The sequence below is a fragment of the Engystomops pustulosus genome, chromosome 4, assembly GCF_040894005.1.
Source record: "Engystomops pustulosus chromosome 4, aEngPut4.maternal, whole genome shotgun sequence".
NCBI lineage: Eukaryota > Metazoa > Chordata > Amphibia > Anura > Leptodactylidae > Engystomops > Engystomops pustulosus.
Genome location: NC_092414.1, coordinates 41528070 through 41547373, shown reverse-complemented (window position 1 = coordinate 41547373; position 19304 = coordinate 41528070). Strand labels below are relative to the sequence as shown.

General features: G+C 44.0%; 1 protein-coding gene across 2 annotated transcripts in view; it reads right to left on the bottom strand.

Moving 5' to 3' along the window:
* Positions 1-19304, bottom strand: part of SLC23A1 (solute carrier family 23 member 1) — a 159940-nt gene that overhangs the window by 106168 nt on the left and 34468 nt on the right. For both annotated transcript variants that reach the window (XM_072150625.1, XM_072150624.1), the window contains 2 exons: positions 9754-9858; positions 3904-4061 (listed from right to left, as the gene is read on the bottom strand). In XM_072150625.1, coding sequence (XP_072006726.1) covers positions 3904-4061; positions 9754-9858 — 263 coding nt within the window. The remainder of the gene's footprint in view (positions 1-3903; positions 4062-9753; positions 9859-19304) is intronic.

Sequence of the window (19304 nt, the reverse complement as noted above, 5' to 3'; positions counted from 1 at the left end):
GACCCCTAGGGTATACCCATCCCATCAGTGATAATATTGAGAAACGTTTTTCTCAACATAACATTCACACAGCGTCCAAAGCATTCGCCATGACTAAGCGTGTCAGATGACACTAGAAACGCATTGGCCGGAGTAGGCTAACTTACTGTTTTGCTGTGCTGTGACTACTACGGTAGTCATATTTTAATCAAATATTTTTCCTGTGATTTGGACTACGGGTCCATAATAAAGTCAAGACATTTTTTACCATCCGGATGCAGCACGCTGGATTATTTCTTCTATTTTTCATGTATGTTGAGTGTCCAGTTTCCTACTTTCCCCATGTACCGTATTTTTCAGACTATAAGGTGCCCAAAAAAATCCTTTGAACTTCTCAGAAATCAAAGGTGCGCCTTATAGTCCAGTGCGCCTTATATATGAACTGACTTACAGACAACAGCTGCCTTGAACTGTGCACAGGTCTGCCACCTGCTGGTTATTCATCCTTATAATCAGGTGTGCCTTATAATCCAGTGCGCCTTATATATGGACCTAGACGTTTTATCAGGCATTTATTGATGGTGCGCCTTATACTCCGGTGCGCCTTATAGTATGAAAAATACTATATGTTGTCTGAAATGCAACTTCCAACATTTAACATGGTTTTCCAGGAGGAGACAGGTTAGAAAAGAATAAAATAACTTAACCCATTCGGCTCTCAGTTTCCGAGTTGCAATGGTTTGTCTGGTTTTAAGCCACAGTTTTTTGGGCATTACAGAAGCCAACATAGAAAATAAAGTCCCCAGGAAAACTCCCCACTGGGGTATATAAAAAATTAATACTCACTATTCCAATGCCCGGGGCAACTCCTCTTCCTTCTTTATGTGCTGGTGCTGACATCCCAGCTGTACGGCACACATGAAGAAAGAAGAGGAGCTTTCAGGGGCGTTGGAATGGTGAGTACATTTTGGACTCATATCTGTGAAATGCTGTATTTTTGTTAATAACAGTGAATTAGAGAATGTGTTATTTTTTTTATTCTGACTACAGTTTAAGAAACTTGTTTTCGTGGAAATATCCCTTTAAGGTGTATACTGATACGGTTATAACTTTTGAACACTGTTACTTATCAAAGTAATTTGTAGATTGTTTTTTCCTCACATGTTGTACTTCACTGTAGTATATTTTGGCTGATAAGTTTTGCGTTTGTTTATATATAAAAAAAAAAATTATGCATTTTCAAAATTCTAAAATCATCTTGTTTTCAAGCATATAGTTTTACCACCTAAATTAGTTGCTGAATAACATTTCCCATATGTCTGCTTTACATTTTCATAATTTTTGATATGTCTGGATTTATTTTGATGCCACGTGGCTTACAAATCTGTTTATCTGTTTTTTGTATTTTCAGAATTGACTATTTTGGGTACAGTTACTGTTTTAAACGAATTTTAAATATATGACATTAAAAACCCCCTATTTATCAACTCATTTTCAAATCTGCATTCCTCAAACTATCAGAAACAGCCTATAGGAAGATTGTTAAACCCCTTCAGACCTTCATAGTAATTAAATGAAAAGATTTAATTTAAAATGGTTAAACTTTGACAGTTTTACGTTCATTTAGCCCTAAAATTTACACAAGATAAAAAGAGAACCCAACTTAAAATTTGTATGGAGTACGGAGACCAGCCAAATTTTAACCCTACTTTTTTCAGAGTTACTATTTTGGGGTTGGTATCCCGTATTGTTGAAAATGTATTAACTTTTTTATGGCAGGAGTAGAAAAGCATCAATTCTGTACTGCCTAATAATCATGTTATCTTTAGTCTATGGGTCAATACGACTACAGGGATGCCATATTTAGATCATTTTTCTTACGTTTTACTAAATTTGTAATTTTTGCATCGCCTTCTTCCAAGTGGCATAATATTTTCCCTTTTTTTCGCCTACGGAGCTTGTTGATGGCTTGTTTTTGTGGGACATTTTGTACTTTGCAACAGTATTATTCTGGAGTACATATGATTTTTTTTTACCATTTTTTATTTCATTTTTTTTGTGGGATAAAATACTATATATACATGAGTATAAACCGAGTTTTTCAGCACAATATTTGTGCTAAAAAAACCTCCCCACCCGGCTTATACTCGGGTATATGTTGGCTATTTACGGAATCTGTGATAAGCCAGTGTCTTCCTTCACACCCCGCTAGATCTTTGTGCCTCATGCCTCAGAGAAACCTGTGTTCCTTATGCCTAGTGCTTGTGTTGACAATTACCGTTGTGACCCCAGTTCCGTCCCTGACTATGCTCTTTTGCTGTCTGCCATGACCTCCTGCTCTGCCTTTGACGTTGATCCTGCGCTGCCTGTCTCGACCTCCTGCCTGTCCATGACCAACAAGGTTCTGCCTCAGGCTCTGTTTCTTACCTTGGCCGCCACCGCAGACAAAGTCATGCCTGCCGAGCGACCTGGTGGTATCACACCGCAGCAAATCCGACCCACTTCGTGGTGGGCTCTGGTGAAAACTGGGTGCCACTTGGACTTCGATCCCAGGTGTCAGGTAACGTCATCATCCGTGGTAGTACAGTGTGTCCACTACCCCTGAATTCTGACAGTAAGATCCGGCCATGGATTCCGCCAAGGTTCCGCTACCTGACCTGGCTGATCTTCCTACCATCGTGGCCCAGCAGTCCCAGCAGATTGCCGTGCAAGGTCAGCAACTCGGACAAGTCACTGCCATGTTGCAGCAATTGTTTGCTCCTCAGCAGTAGTATCAAGAAAACCGGGTGCAACTTAGACTCCGAACCCAGGTGTCGGCTTATGTCATCGTCCACGGTGGTACAGTGGGTCCACTACCCCTAAATCCTGACAACCAGGCTGAGGTCATCTAAGGTCCTCTACCCCATGTATATATGTGATCACATGAAATCACAGCATGCCTCCATGAACTTCTACTCCTCCCCATCCTCGATGGAGGCATGCTGTGATATCTAGTGATGGAAATTATGGCTCTTCTTAGTGAACTGGCTCATTAATCTTTGCTCACTAAGAAGAGTCTGCTCTTCTGGCTCCTGAACGACTCCCTATTATATATATAATAGGGAGCCACACGCCAGTGAATCACCCCATTCCACACCACTTTTATCCCGATTATATCGGGTTAAAGGGGGCGTGGTGAGCCATTTAGGCGCAGGGTAAAGTGAGCCATCGGCAACCGGCTCCTGTCGTTCATGAACGAAACATCACTAGTGATTTCATGTGATCAGATACATACATAGGACACACATTGCAATTGTAACAGGCTAAAGGACCTTAGATGACATCACCCTAGTCACATGACATTAAGTTGTGAATGCTGAGAAGAGAGGCATGGAACATGGGGAGGAGTAGATGGTAGGGGCCATCTACCATAAGTTGATTTATGGGGATGTGAGGGAAACAACTTTTAGCTAAAAGAACGGTGTCAGTTAATTAATAGAGCTCTATGGGAACCTGTCACTAGCTGTATTTCTGAAAACGTGGTGACTGGTTTCTTTTAAGTATCAGGAAATAACACTAAACTCTATGAGACCTACTTTTGCCACAATCTCTAGACAGTCTAAAGTCGGATGTATTATTTTGCTAATAACTTCATTAGCTCACCAGGAATGTTGGATTTAACCCCTTCACTACCTTACATCAAAAGGATATTACCAATTACCTATTTAGTACACTGGACCACAAAATGACTTATTGGTAACATCCCTCACTCTCTGCTACAGTACGTTTAAATGTCCCTTAACATTTAGAGAAATTTATACAAAGTGAAAGTAGTGAAGTGATTTGGCAAATACAAGCAGTCCCCTGGTTACATACAGGATAGGTTCTACAGATATTAAAGTTATAAGGTTATGATAAGTTATAAAAGGTAAAAACACATCATACCGTACACCAAATGTTGTTTGGATGAAAGTAGTGATTCCAACGCATGTAAATATTGTCCCTATAAGCTGGCTTACAGTTTGCTGATCATTTCCAACACAAAGAGCATTTGCTAGTAGAAATGGTATAGCAATGGTCCCACTGAAGCATGTCAAGTAGTGCTGGAAAACAAAAACAGTAGTGCAACTGTAACTTTTATTGTCTTTGTCTTGACTGAATTGTAAAGGGTTTCAAAAGCATTCATAAAATTTTGAAAAAAGTTCAAAGTCTAATAATTAAAACCACAAAGTTACAGATATTTTATCAATGTTTTATGTGATAGGACACAAGACAAAGTATGAGGTATTCATATAAAGAAAAAGAATAAATGCTTTAAACATTTTTACAAATGAAAACAACAAAAAATTGTAGTGTGTGTATTTTCAACCTCTACTCTGACACCACAGAAATAAAGTCACCTAATAAAGTTTCCCCAGTGACATTAAAGTCCTTATATGGACAGTTACATTGATAAGATCCTGCAATAGTGTACACTCAGTGGAGACTGGTGATAGATGCCATACAGTGGCATCCGTCTCACTCAGGCTATTGCCTTCGCTGAGTATATACATTGCAGGAAGCAGGATTATATATAGAAGGCTGCTGCATTTTTCAATCCAGTGTTTTCTGCAGCATTTGACCTAGCAGACCCAAAGATGGCTTCCACCTATTCAGTGTACATACCAGGTGCTTTCCTGCATATATGCCAAATGTTTCCAAAATAATGAGCTGTGGATGTAGCCTTCATCATGATGATATATAATTAAATACAACTATTAGTTTGCCCCAGTTTTCTGTCTGACTTTGCACTAGAAATAAAGTGCAAACTACTTACACATGTTTTTATAAAGTGTGTGCACCTATTGCAGTTAGCACTGTTTTTGAAAAATGTGGGCCATAAAATTATGCATTGAAATAACACACCTTATCCACAAACAAACTAAAGATATCCATGCCTTTACATTAGCTAAACAGGGAGCACAGGATATCCTTTTGCAACATCCCCCACCAGGCCCTAGCCTTTCTTCGGGTGACTGGAGGCAGCTGGGGCCCAGGATATCAGAGTGGCTAACTTATGTGGCCTTGAGCACTGTATAGTAATGCTGCTTGGTATTGAGACCAGAGGATGGGCATACAGCCTGGCAGGTCTCCAGCAGGTGGTGTGTGCAAGAAAGGTGGAGGGAGAGGTTAATGGAATAAGTTTCTCCCTGGGACAACCCCTGAGGTGTATATAACACCCTAACAGCCTGACATCAGCAGCAGGTTCAGCAGGCTGGAAAGCTGGTAGGAGATAGCTGGTCTGCAAGAAGGTTTGCTCACAGCCTAGCACTAACTTCAGGCTGGGCTGGTAAAGATGGAGCCGAGTACAGTGGACCTCTGCTCTGGGGCTTAGTCTCCTGATGCCCAAGGTGTCAGGCAGCTGGCTTGAGACACCTCTATTTCCTGGTAGTATGTCTGAATGTCAGCTCCTGTAGGAGCTGCACACTGGACTTGCTTCTCCTCTGCTTCCCCAGGACAAGGACCATGTGCTCCCGCCAACAAGGGGTTTTTATACTCCCCTAGTGTGGTGGCAGCACTCTCCCATTAGCTTCCAGCTTGCTTTAAAGTAAAGAACACAGCATATCATTGGTTGCATACAATATATATGTTAACTGTTTCCCTCCAAGGCAGCGGTTCCAAAGTATCCCACTTTTGGAGGCCTCCTAGAGAGGTGATCAGTCTACCTAGACAGCTCCTAACATGGAGGGCGCTATTCGCAAAAACTACCCACCCTATGCATTGGCAGGGTTGTTGTACTTTTTTATTCCCATTATCTAGTATGTTATGGGGGAGCTGAACACAGAGCATGTATGCAATCTATATCTACCTATCTACAGTCTGGATGATAAATACAGTTATATAGTATTTGGCCTCATGCACAAAACTGTTTGTTTTGGCTTTGAGCTAGCAGCACAAGCAGTGATTAGCGACACGTTATCTACGTCATCTACACTCACCGGCCACTTTATTAGGTACACCATGCTAGTAACTAGTTGGACCCCCTTTTGCCTTCAGAACTGCCTCAATTCTTCGTGGCATAGATTCAACAAGGTGCTGGAAGCATTCCTCAGAGATTTTGGTCAATATTGACATGATGTCATCACACAGTTGCCGCAGATTTGTCGGCTGCACATCCATGATGCGAATCTCCCGTTCCACCACATCCCAAAGATGCTCTATTGGATTGAGATCTGGTTACTGTGGAGGCCATTTGAGTACAGTGAACTCATTGTCATGTTCAAGAAACCAGTCTGAGATTATTCCAGCTTTATGACATGGCCCATTATCCTGCTGAAAGTAGCCATCAGATGTTGGGTACATTGTGGTCATAAAGGGATGGACATGGTCAGCAACAATACTAAGGTAGGCTGTGGCATTGCAACGATGCTCAATTGGTACCAAGGGGCCCAAAGAGTGCCAAGAAAATATTCCCCACACCATGACACCACCACCACCAGCCTGAACCGTTGATACAAGGCAGGATGGATCCATGCTTTCATGTTGTTGACGCCAAATTCTGACCCTACCATCCGAATGTCGCAGCAGAAATCGAGACTCATCAGACCAGGCAACGTTTTTCCAATCTTCTACTGTCCAATTTCGATGAGCTTGTGCAAATTGTAGCCTCAGTTTCCTGTTCTTAGCTGAAAGGAGTGGCACCCGGTGTGGTCTTCTGCTGCTGTAGCCCATCTGCCTCAAAGTTCAACGTACTGTGCGTTCAGAGATGCTCTTCTGCCTACCTTGGTTGTAACGGGTGGCGATTTGAGTCACTGCTGCCTTTCTATCCGCTCGAACCAGTCTGCCCATTCTCCTCTGAACTCTGGCATCAACAAGGCATTTCCGCCCACAGAACTGCCGCTCACTGGATGTTTTTTCTTTTTCGGACCATTCTCTGTAAACCTTAGAGATGGTTGTGTGTGAAAATCCCAGTAGATCAGCAGAAATACTCAGACCAGGCCTTCTGGCACCAACAACCATGCCACGTTCAAAGGCACTCAAATCACCTTTCTTCCCCATACTGATGCTCGGTTTGAACTGCAGGAGATTGTCTTGACCATGTCTACATGCCTAAATGCACTGAGTTGCCGCCATGTGATTGGCTGATTAGAAATTAAGTGTTAACGAGCAGTTGGACAGGTGTACCTAATAAAGTGGCCGGTGAGTGTACGTTATAACGTGTAATTCTTGTCAGGTACAATATGTAGGCTGTACTAGCGGACCATTAAAGGTACGCATTCGCTGGCACTTGTCAGATGCCAGGAATAAGGATGCGGTTAATATTTCCATAGCATCTGGACATTTTCAAACAATTCATGATGGGAACTGCAGTACATTTGAGTGTATGGGTATTGAGAAAGTTTTGAAACAGGTTCGGGGTGGCAATCATAAGAGAAAGCTACTTAACTGGGAGATGTTCTGGATCTTTTCTCTTGAGACACGAGTGCAATAGTTAGTCCATCCTTTAATTTCAGGTTCCTCTATGTTTCTAAAGTAATTGTTTTCTTATAATATTTTAGTAATGTATTCTGTCACAAACCCGACTCACTGGAGTCCCCACACGGGGATACCTACTCTATGGAGTCCCAGAATTTAACCCTTAAGCTCCACCCACTTCCACAAAATGGCGTCCTAATGCTAAATTTACTCCTCGCAATCTCAGCACCCCGTCAATCCACACTGCCACCACCCATGAGTTACTTACGCAAAGAAGGCCGTAGGCATCTCAACCACACAGACAATGCCCACTGATGATTACACGGCACATGCACTCACTACTAATACAATATTATGATGAGAAATTCACACAGAACATGCAATCACTTACAACATGGACTATGCTAACAATGACCTCTCGTAACGTGATTCCCTTCAGAGACTCAGATTCTTTAAGACTACAAGCAGAGACTTATTAAAAGAATTTAATTTACATATAAAATGCAGTACACTCAAAGAATTAAATTGTCAGATAAAATGAAAAAGATTAAAAACAATACACATACGATACTTACAAACAGTTAGGGAAGAAGGAAACAAAAAAACTCTTGCTAGCAAAATAGGAAGAAATTATTTGGCCCGAGGACAGGACATAGTGTGATAGAGTCCCCAGACTGAACAACAGCATGTGTCTGCTTCACTAATTTAAACCCTGGGGTATTTTGACCCCCATCCCTAGCTGTGATGTCACGGTGAGGGGGGAGTTGTCTATAGCCCTCCCATCAGTGAGGTACTTTTTTATCAAAACCTCATCATAACTTTTGATTGGAAGATGGCACAATGGTGCCATGGCTTCCAACCAAACGGGTACGTTATTCCCATTAACCCCATATCAAACTCGGGGTGTCTTAGCCTATTACCAGGGGTGTTCTGCTATTGGCTGCCTTCCCCTGGAGCTAACATTCTGATTTTCGCTCCAGGAGTGGGTCTAGACCCCATAACTGTCTTGTGTAATTGGGGACCCATAATTATGAATTATGCCCCAGTTATGGACAGGTATGATATTCCCTTTGTCTAAATTTGGAGGGAAAAACTACAGTCTGCAGCTTCTTTTCATCCCCCACTTCCTGGACCACACTGGCCTAAAGTGTCAATTTTATCACCTGTGAAAGTGCACATTTCTCTGACCAAACGGAGACTCCCTGGGGTGTTACACACACTGCCAGGCTCCTCTTCCTGGCCGATTGTAAAACTGGTCAAATAGAGTCTAATGACTCAGAACAGGACAGAATGAAACACCACAAAAGAAAGAAAAATAAAAATAATAAAATTAAACAAACAAACAAACTGAGAGTGGTAATATTATTATCACATATTATGTTTACAATAGTCAGTCCATCCTTCAATTTCAGGTTCCTCTACGTTTCTAACGTTGTATTCTTATAATATTTTAGTGATGTATTTTTTACTAGCAAGCTCCTCCTTTCAGCCGAGTCTGACACAGGAGCGGTTTCCGGTTACATAGGGGTGCACACTATTACTTAAGCTTAGGATCATTGTATGTTAAGCTAGCCATGAATAAGGATAGAGCCTATGTTTTTCATGAAGTTAAGAAAGAAATTATTAAATAAATTTTAATTGAAGAGTGTAGCTTGTTCTTATCTTGTTTGAAAACAAATAGATACCTTTTCTTAATGTATTTCTCAAAAACAAACCAGAAGCTATCTTAGTGAAATACATGTTTGTGTTGAATTCTGTATAATTGAACCTGCAGCTGCATGCCATTAAAGGAAAGCTACTGCCTGCCTCTGCCATATTCTATAATTTAATAATCTTGGAACAGAACCTAATGTGTTCAAAACTTTATTTTAGTAATATGTTAATAAACTGGAGAGGCTACCGGGACGTGTACTAGCCTGGCCAGGCACTGGAAGCGAAGGCTACTCCATGTAGCCGCTGCATTCATTTAAATTCCTTTAACTTGATTTGTGAAATCCTGCGGATAAGTTCCCTTTAAGGTATCTTCCCCTCAAAACCTGGACAATAAAGCAGCGCTACAATATTTACTACTGTTATTGTTTACTCCTTTCTGTATTCTATCACATATCTCATCAAACATAGTATTCCTGCATTCTTTTCTGTAAATTAGTGTGTTTTATTCATGTTTTGGGGTATACCATACTTGATGGAGATCTGAGTAGTTTTGAAATCTTGCAATTATTATCAACCAATAAAAGTTAAATGGTATCAACAACTGAAGACTTTTAATCTTTATCTATTTAATCCTTACTTGTGGGTATTCACTCTATATTACACATAAAAAAACATATTTTACTCTACCTGCAACCCGAGAAAAATGCAAAGATACCATGGTGGAACATCTTCAATTTTGTAGAGCATATCAAATTCCGTTTTCATTTCATGGATGGATGGATTATCCTCCTTCTGTCAAAGAGAAGTTTTGTTAATAATTGTCTTTAGAATAGTAAATATTAAAACTGAACAAGTGTCCTGATACTTTTTGTCTTTGTAAAATTAAGATTCCCTCACAGTGTTTTTTTCTCTAAATGAACTCAGAACATTTGTTTGATCACCCTCACCTTTCAGAAATCATACACATTTTTTTTTTGTAGGTCATGTTCCACTCCACCTTTTTAATCACTTTCTTTTTTACTACTCTTAGTATGCACTAAAAACATAAATTCAATAAAAAAATAAATATATTTTGTTTTAAATTTGCTATTGTGTGAATGGTTGATAACCTTTTAACTTTTCCATCAATGGAGTTGCCTGTTGCTTATCTTTTCAGGAATAAGTTGACATTTTTCAATTTTTTTTCCTATCATTTGAGTTAAGAGTTTATGAGAAAAGTTTAGAGATTTAACAAAATAAGGTAATATATTAGGATTAGAGATGAGCGAACATGCTCGTCCGAGCTTGATGCTCGGTCGAGCATTAGGGTACTCGAAACTGCTCGTTGCTCGGACGAATACTTCGCCCGCTCGAGAAAATGGCAGCTCCCGCCGTTTTGCTTTTTGGCGGCCAGAAACAGAGCCAATCACAAGCCAGGAGACTCTGCACTCCACCCAGCATGACGTGGTACCCTTACACGTCGATAGCAGTGGTTGGCTGGCCAGATCAGGTGACCCTGGGATAGACTAGCCGCTGCCCGCGCTGCTCGGATCATTCTGTGTCTGGATGCCGCTAGGGAGAGAGCTGCTGCTGGTCAGGGAAAGCGTTAGGGTGTTCTATTAGCTTACTGTTAGGCAGGAGTGATTCTCAAAGAACCCAACAGCCCTTCTTAGGGCTACAATAACGTTCTACTTTTTTTATTTTAATTTGCATCTAGTACCATTTTGTGAGGAATTAGCAGGGGGACTTGCTACCGTTGTGTTTAGCTCTTAGTGGCACACATATCCATAGCAAAGACCGAAGTGGGAAAATTTAGTAGGGGTTGGATTTCAATTAGGCACTAACTCAGTGTCATCTCATCTGGCATAGTAGTGTGCTTTGATACTTGGCTAGAAAATAGCCATAGGAGAATACAAAGAGCTTACTTACGCATACAGTAGCGTTCTATATATTTGATTTCTGGTTGATCTGCTGGTGGCTGTACTTTCTGCAGTGCATGTACTAGCCAATTCTGAGCAATTTGTAGTGAGACTTGCGACCGCTGTGTTCTGCGCTTAGTGACGCACATATCCATAGCAAAGACCGAAGTGGGAAAATTTAGTAGGGGTTGGATTTCAATTAGGCACTAACTCAGTGTCATCTCATCTGGCATAGTAGTGTGCTTTGATACTTGGCTAGAAAATAGCCATAGGAGAATACAAAGAGCTTACTTACGCATACAGTAGCGTTCTATATATTTGATTTCTGGTTGATCTGCTGGTGGCTGTACTTTCTGCAGTGCATGTACTAGCCAATTCTGAGCAATTTGTAGTGAGACTTGCGACCGCTGTGTTCTGCGCTTAGTGACGCACATATCCATAGCAAAGACCGAAGTGGGAAAATTTAGTAGGGGTTGGATTTCAATTAGGCACTAACTCAGTGTCATCTCATCTGGCATAGTAGTGTGCTTTGATACTTGGCTAGAAAATAGCCATAGGAGAATACAAAGAGCTTACTTACGCATACAGTAGCGTTCTATATATTTGATTTCTGGTTGATCTGCTGGTGGCTGTACTTTCTGCAGTGCATGTACTAGCCAATTCTGAGCAATTTGTAGTGAGACTTGCGACCGCTGTGTTCTGCGCTTAGTGACGCACATATCCATAGCAAAGACCGAAGTGGGAAAATTTAGTAGGGGTTGGATTTCAATTAGGCACTAACTCAGTGTCATCTCATCTGGCATAGTAGTGTGCTTTGATACTTGGCTAGAAAATAGCCATAGGAGAATACAAAGAGCTTACTTACGCATACAGTAGCGTTCTATATATTTGATTTCTGGTTGATCTGCTGGTGGCTGTACTTTCTGCAGTGCATGTACTAGCCAATTCTGAGCAATTTGTAGTGAGACTTGCGACCGCTGTGTTCTGCGCTTAGTGACGCACATATCCATAGCAAAGACCGAAGTGGGAAAATTTAGTAGGGGTTGGATTTCAATTAGGCACTAACTCAGTGTCATCTCATCTGGCATAGTAGTGTGCTTTGATACTTGGCTAGAAAATAGCCATAGGAGAATACAAAGAGCTTACTTACGCATACAGTAGCGTTCTATATATTTGATTTCTGGTTGATCTGCTGGTGGCTGTACTTTCTGCAGTGCATGTACTAGCCAATTCTGAGCAATTTGTAGTGAGACTTGCGACCGCTGTGTTCTGCGCTTAGTGACGCACATATCCATAGCAAAGACCGAAGTGGGAAAATTTAGTAGGGGTTGGATTTCAATTAGGCACTAACTCAGTGTCATCTCATCTGGCATAGTAGTGTGCTTTGATACTTGGCTAGAAAATAGCCATAGGAGAATACAAAGAGCTTACTTACGCATACAGTAGCGTTCTATATATTTGATTTCTGGTTGATCTGCTGGTGGCTGTACTTTCTGCAGTGCATGTACTAGCCAATTCTGAGCAATTTGTAGTGAGACTTGCGACCGCTGTGTTCTGCGCTTAGTGACGCACATATCCATAGCAAAGACCGAAGTGGGAAAATTTAGTAGGGGTTGGATTTCAATTAGGCACTAACTCAGTGTCATCTCATCTGGCATAGTAGTGTGCTTTGATACTTGGCTAGAAAATAGCCATAGGAGAATACAAAGAGCTTACTTACGCATACAGTAGCGTTCTATATATTTGATTTCTGGTTGATCTGCTGGTGGCTGTACTTTCTGCAGTGCATGTACTAGCCAATTCTGAGCAATTTGTAGTGAGACTTGCGACCGCTGTGTTCTGCGCTTAGTGACGCACATATCCATAGCAAAGACCGAAGTGGGAAAATTTAGTAGGGGTTGGATTTCAATTAGGCACTAACTCAGTGTCATCTCATCTGGCATAGTAGTGTGCTTTGATACTTGGCTAGAAAATAGCCATAGCAATAGGATAGCATTGTTTGGTTTTAAAAACTCAAAAAAAAACAAAAAACACAAAAAAAAAAACACAAAAAAAACACAAAAAAAAACAAAAAAAAGTAAAAAAAAAAATAAAGTTATAACTCTCATTTTAAAAATGTTTAACCCGAGGGCTAGGGGTAGAGGACGAGGGCGGGGACGTGGGCGTCCAACTACTGCAGGGGTCAGAGGCCGTGGTCCTGGGCGGGGTGAGACATCACCTGCTGATGAGGGAGCAGGGGAACGCCGCAGAGCTACACTCCCTAGGTTCATGTCTGAAGTTACTGGGACTCGTGGTAGAGCACTGTTGAGGCCAGAACAGTGCGAACAGGTGATGTCGTGGATTGCTGACAATGCTTCGAGCAATTTGTCCACCACCAGTCAGTCTTCCACGCAGTCCACCCATGTCACCGAAATCGCCACTCCTCCAGCTCCTGCACCTCAGCCTCCTCCCCCCCAGTCTGCCCCCTCCCAGGAAAATTTGGCATTTGAACCGGCATACTCTGAGGAACTGTTTTCTGGACCCTTCCCACAGTCACAAACCACTTGTCCGGTTGCTGCTGAGCAATTTTCCGATGCCCAGGTTTTCCAACAGTCACAGTCTGTGGGTGATGATGACCTTCTTGACGTAGTGGAAGTGTGTAAAGAGGTGTCCGACGATGAGGAGACACGGTTGTCAGACAGTGGGGAAGTTGTTGTCAGGGCAGGAAGTCCGAGGGGGGAGCAGACTGAGGGATCGGAGGATGATGAGGTGACAGACCCAAGCTGGGTTGAGAGGCCGGGTGAACACAGTGCTTCTGAGACGGAGGAGAGTCCTCGACCAGAACAGGTTGGAAGAGGCAGTGGTGGGGCCAGACGGAGAGGCAGGGCCAGAGCTGGTGCATCAGCGCCAAATGTGTCAACTAGTGAAGCTCCCGTGGCGAGGGCTCCTGCGGCGAGGGCTAGATCTTCAGAAGTCTGGAGGTTCTTTAAGGAAACACCGGATGACCGACGGACTGTGGTGTGCAACATTTGCCAAACCAGGCTCAGCAGGGGTTCCACCACTACTAGCTTAACTACCACCAGTATGCGCAGGCATATGAATGCTAAACACCCCACTCAGTGGCAACAAGCCCGTTCACCTCCGGCCGTGCACACCACTGCTCCTTCCCCTGTGTCAGCTGCTAGTCAGCCCCCTGCCCAGGACCCTGCCACAAAAACCCCATCGTCGCCTCCACGATCCTCCACAGCATCCACCAGCGTTCAGCTCTCCATACCCCAGACGCTGGAGCGGAAACGCAAATATAGTGCAACCCACCCGCACGCCCAAGCCCTTAATGTGCACATCTCCAGATTGCTTAGCCTGGAGATGCTGCCCTATAGGCTAGTAGAGACCGAGGCCTTTCGCAACCTCATGGCGGCGGCCGCCCCTCGGTATTCGGTCCCCAGCCGCCACTACTTTTCCCGATGTGCCGTCCCAGCCCTGCACCAGCACGTGTCAGACAACATCATCCGTGCCCTGACCAACGCCGTTTCTGACAAGGTCCACCTGACCACGGACACGTGGACGAGTGCTGCCGGGCAGGGCCACTATATATCGCTGACGGCACATTGGGTTAACTTGGTGGAGGCTGGGACCGAGTCTGACACTGGGGCTGCTCATATACTGCCGACGCCGAGGATTGCGGGGCCTACCTCGGTCCAGGTGTTTCAGGCCTACTATGCCTCCTCCTCCTCCCACCCCTCCTCCACCTCCTCCTCCGAACTACCATCCGTGGGCACGGCGCCATCAGTCGGTAGCTCTAGGCACAGCAGCAGTGCCGTCGCTAAGCGACAGCAGGCGGTGCTCAAACTGCTGAGCCTAGGCGACAAAAGGCACACCGCCCAAGAGCTATTACAGGGCATCACGGCGCAGACTGATCTGTGGCTGGCACCGCTGAACCTCAAGCCGGGAATGGTTGTGTGTGACAACGGCCGTAACCTGGTGGCGGCTCTGCAACTCGGCAGACTGACACATGTGCCATGCCTGGCCCATGTGTTAAATCTGATAGTTCAGCGTTTCCTCAAGACATACCCCAATCTGTCTGATTTGCTCACGAAGGTGCGCCGCATCTGTGCGCATTTCAGGAAGTCCAGCACAGATGCTGCCACTCTCAGGGCAGCGCAGCGCCGCCTCCAACTGCCCGCTCACCGACTGTTGTGCGACGTGCCCACGAGGTGGAATTCAACACTGACCATGTTATCCAGAGTTTACCAGCAGCGCAGAGCGATTGTAGACTGCCAGATGTCAACTTCCACCAGAACTGGTAGTCAGGTCAGTCAGCTTCCTCAAGTCTACAATGAGGAGTGGACGTGGATGTCTGATATCTGTCAGGTGCTGAGTAACTTTGAGGAGTCAACACAGATGGTCAGTGGCGATGCCGCCATCATCAGCCTCACCATCCCGCTGCTTGGCCTGTTGAAAAACTCTCTGGTCAGCATGAAGTCGGAAGCTTTGCGCTCGTCACAAGAGACAGGGGAAGAATATTCCCTTGTTGATAGCCAAAGCACCCTCAGGTCTGTTTCTCAGCGCATATCGGAGGAGGTGGAGGTGGAGGAGGATGAGGAGGAAGAGGAGGAGAATGTTGGTGAGACACAAGAGGGGACCATTGTTGAGTCCTTTACTGTTCAGCGTGTATGGGCAGAAGAAGAGGAGTTGGAGGAGGAGGAAATGGACAGTCAGGCCAGTGAGGGGAGTGAATTCTTACGCGTTGGTACTCTGGCGCATATGGCAGATTTCATGCTAGGCTGCCTATCCCGTGACCCTCGCGTTCAAAGAATTTATTCCAGCACCGATTACTGGGTGTTCACTCTCCTGGACCCACGGTACAAGCAAAATCTTTCCACTCTCATCCCTGCAGAGGAAAGGAGTGTGAGAATGCATGAATACCAGCAGGCCCTGGTGCACAAGCTGAAACAGTATTTCCCTTCTGACAGCGCTAGCGGCAGAGTGCGTAGTTCTGCGGGACAAGTAGCGAGGGAGAGTAGGCGAGCAGGCAGCTTGTCCAGTACTGGCAAGGGTACGCTTTACAAGGCTTTTGCCAGCTTTATGTCACCCCAGCAAGACACTGTCACCTGTCCCCAGTCTCGGCAGAGTAGGGCTGATCTTTACAGAAAGATGGTGAGGGAGTACGTAGCTGACCATACCATCGTCCTAAATGATCACACAGCTCCCTACAACTACTGGGTTTCAAAGCTGGACATGTGGCACGAACTGGCGCTGTACGCCTTGGAGGTTCTTGCCTGCCCTGCCGCTAGCGTCTTGTCCGAGCGGGTTTTCAGTGCAGCTGGTGGCATCATCACCGATAAGCGTACACGCCTGTCGACTGACAGTGCTGACAGGCTGACGCTTATTAAAATGAATAAAGGCTGGATTTCTCAGAATTTCCAATCTCCACCAGGTGAAGGAAGCTCAACCTGAATAATTGATCCACTCCTCCTCCTCCTCATTTTCCTCCTTCTCCTCCTCTTTGTACAGTAAAGCAGAGGAAAATGGCTATTTTTTGACAGGGCCCACTGGCTCTTGCTATAGTACTTCATGCATTTAATTTTTCTGGAGGGCCACCTACCCGGTCCTCTGTTTGAAACAATTTTTGTGAGTGCCACATACAGGCACTCAATCTATTCCATTTTACTGCAGGGCCACCTACCTGCTCCTCTGGTTTGAAACATTTTTGTGACTGCCACATACAGGCACTCAATCTATTCCATTTTACTGGAGGGCCACCTACCTGCTCCTCTGGTTTGAAAATTTTTTGGGACTGCCACATACAGGCACTCAATCTATTCCATTTTACTGCAGGGCCACCTACCTGCTCCTCTGGTTTGAAACATTTTTGGGACTGCCACATACAGGCACTCAATCTATTCCATTTTACTGCAGGGCCACCTACCTGCTCCTCTGGTTTGAAACATTTTTGGGACTGCCACATACAGGCACTCAATCTATTCCATTTTACTGGAGGGCCACCTACCTGCTCCTCTGGTTTGAAAAATGTTTGGGACTGCCACATACAGGCACTATCCAAATTAAATTGTCTCCATAGCAGCCTCCACACGTTGTCTCCATTGCTACCTCCAAAAGTCGTCCATATAGCTGCCTCCATACATCGTCCCTTTATCAAACGAGGTGTGTCAGGCAGAAATTTGGGTTGTTTTCATGGATTCCACATCAAAGTTGTTAACTTTGTCGCCACCCTGCTGTGTTATCCACAAAATATACTGGCAAACTTTTACCATTTAGGGATATTATTTCAGCGCTTCTTGCGCATCTGTTTACATTCCCCTCACCCGGCATATCCTAAACTTATAAGAACGCTACTACACTTGATCTTATACAAAAGGTTCTTAGAAGTGCTGTTTGGGGAGTAGCCTAGAGACAGGGGCTTGAATTGGCGAAAGCTCGCCTGGCAGCGGAGCGCCAGCTCCATGCGCATCATGCGCTTCTTGCGCATCTGTTTACATTCCCCTCACCCGGCATATCCTAAACTTATAAGAACGCTACTACACTTGATCTTATACAAAAGGTTCTTAGAAGTGCTGTTTGGGGAGTAGCCTAGAGACAGGGGCTTGGATTGGCAAAAGCTCGCCTGGCTGCAGAGCGCCAGCTCCATCCCAAGATCCAACTAACATAGTTGCAGCACCTTTAATCTACTACTAGTTCACTGCCTCCATAATAATAATAATAATAATCTTTATTTATATAGCGTCATCATATTCTGTAGCGCTTTACAAATCATAGGAAACAAATACAAATGTAATGTAACAGAGCACAACATTTGTATGGAACAACAGGAGTGAGGTCCCTGCTCGCCAGAGCTTACGGTTTATGAAGATGATGGGGTAACACGAGGTAAAAGAATATTTAATGGTCAAGCCATTCTTCTTAGGGAATAGAAAAAAATATAATAAATGGAATTGCTGTCGCTTGAACCACTCAGCCGTCATCTTATATACCAGGTCCAGGGTGAATGGGACTGCAGAGAAGTCTGGTGCCTGTTGGTTGCTGGATAACAGATGGGAGGACGACACAGGACGGGTTAGTAGAAGAGTTAAAACTTCATGCAGTTAATGAGTGTTATAGGCTTGCCTAAAGAAATGGGTTTTAAGAGCACGTTTGAAACTTTGGAGGTTAGGTATTAGTCTGATAGTCCAGGGCAGAGCATTCCATAGAATTGGTGCAGCTCTAGAGAAGTCTTGGAGACGCGAGTGGGAGGTCCGCACTAGGGTAGAGGTTAATCTAAGATCACTGGCGGATCTAAGAGCACGGGTTGGGCGATAGACTGAGATAAGAGAGGAGAGGTAGGGGGGTGCAGCATTATACAGAGCTTTATGGATGAGGGTTATTATTATTTTAAACTGTATTCGAAAGGAGACTGGCAGCCAGTGCAGCGACTGGCATGAACTGTAAGCATACATGGTCCCCTTATCAAACGAGCTGTGTCAGGCAGAATTTTGGGTTGTTTTCATGGCTTCCATGTTAACTTTGTCGACACCCTGCTGTGTAATCCACAAAATATACTGGCAAACTTTTATCATGTACCGATATTATTTGAGCGCTTCTTGCTCACCTCCTTTGGTTCCTCTCTGACACCCATTGGTTTGAAGCCTGAGTCCAATTAGGGTATGTCGCCATGCCACTCTCTAGCCTGCTGCCGCTGCCTCTGCCTCTGCATGCCGTCCCCTATAGTGTCAGGGTCAATTATTGGATGTTTTACATGCTATCTAGCTTCATTCTGTCACTCTGTCATGGCCATGCTGTTGCCCATAATTTCGGCATAATGGTGCGATTAAGCAGCCTCAGAGGCATCCATGCATGCTGCCCCTGCTGTTTCCTGTCCATTTCCGTGGTGTTTCCATCCTTTTCTGAGGTTCCCAGGTGTTTGGCCAAGCTTCCCTGTGCAGAGCCTTGGTCCCCTTGAAAAATGCTCGAGTCTCCCATTGACTTCAATGGGGTTCGTTATTCGAGACGAGCACTCGAGCATCGGGAAAAGTTCGTCTCGAATAACGAGTACCCGAGCATTTTAGTGTTCGCTCATCTCTAATTAGGATATACTATTTATACAGTGATATCAAATGTAGGTATATTTTTTTTTGGAGGGAGACAAAATACATATATATTGAAATGTTATTTTGGAGGGAGACAAAATACATATATATTGAAATGTTATTTTGGAGGGAGACAAAATACATATATATTGAAATGTTTTACGTTATTGTGACAGAGTTTTCAGGGAACCAATTTGGCTATGTCCCCAGAAGTCAATTAAATCCAAGATTGAATTGCACATGAGTCTCAGAATGATCAATTGTGGCAGCAGTACGC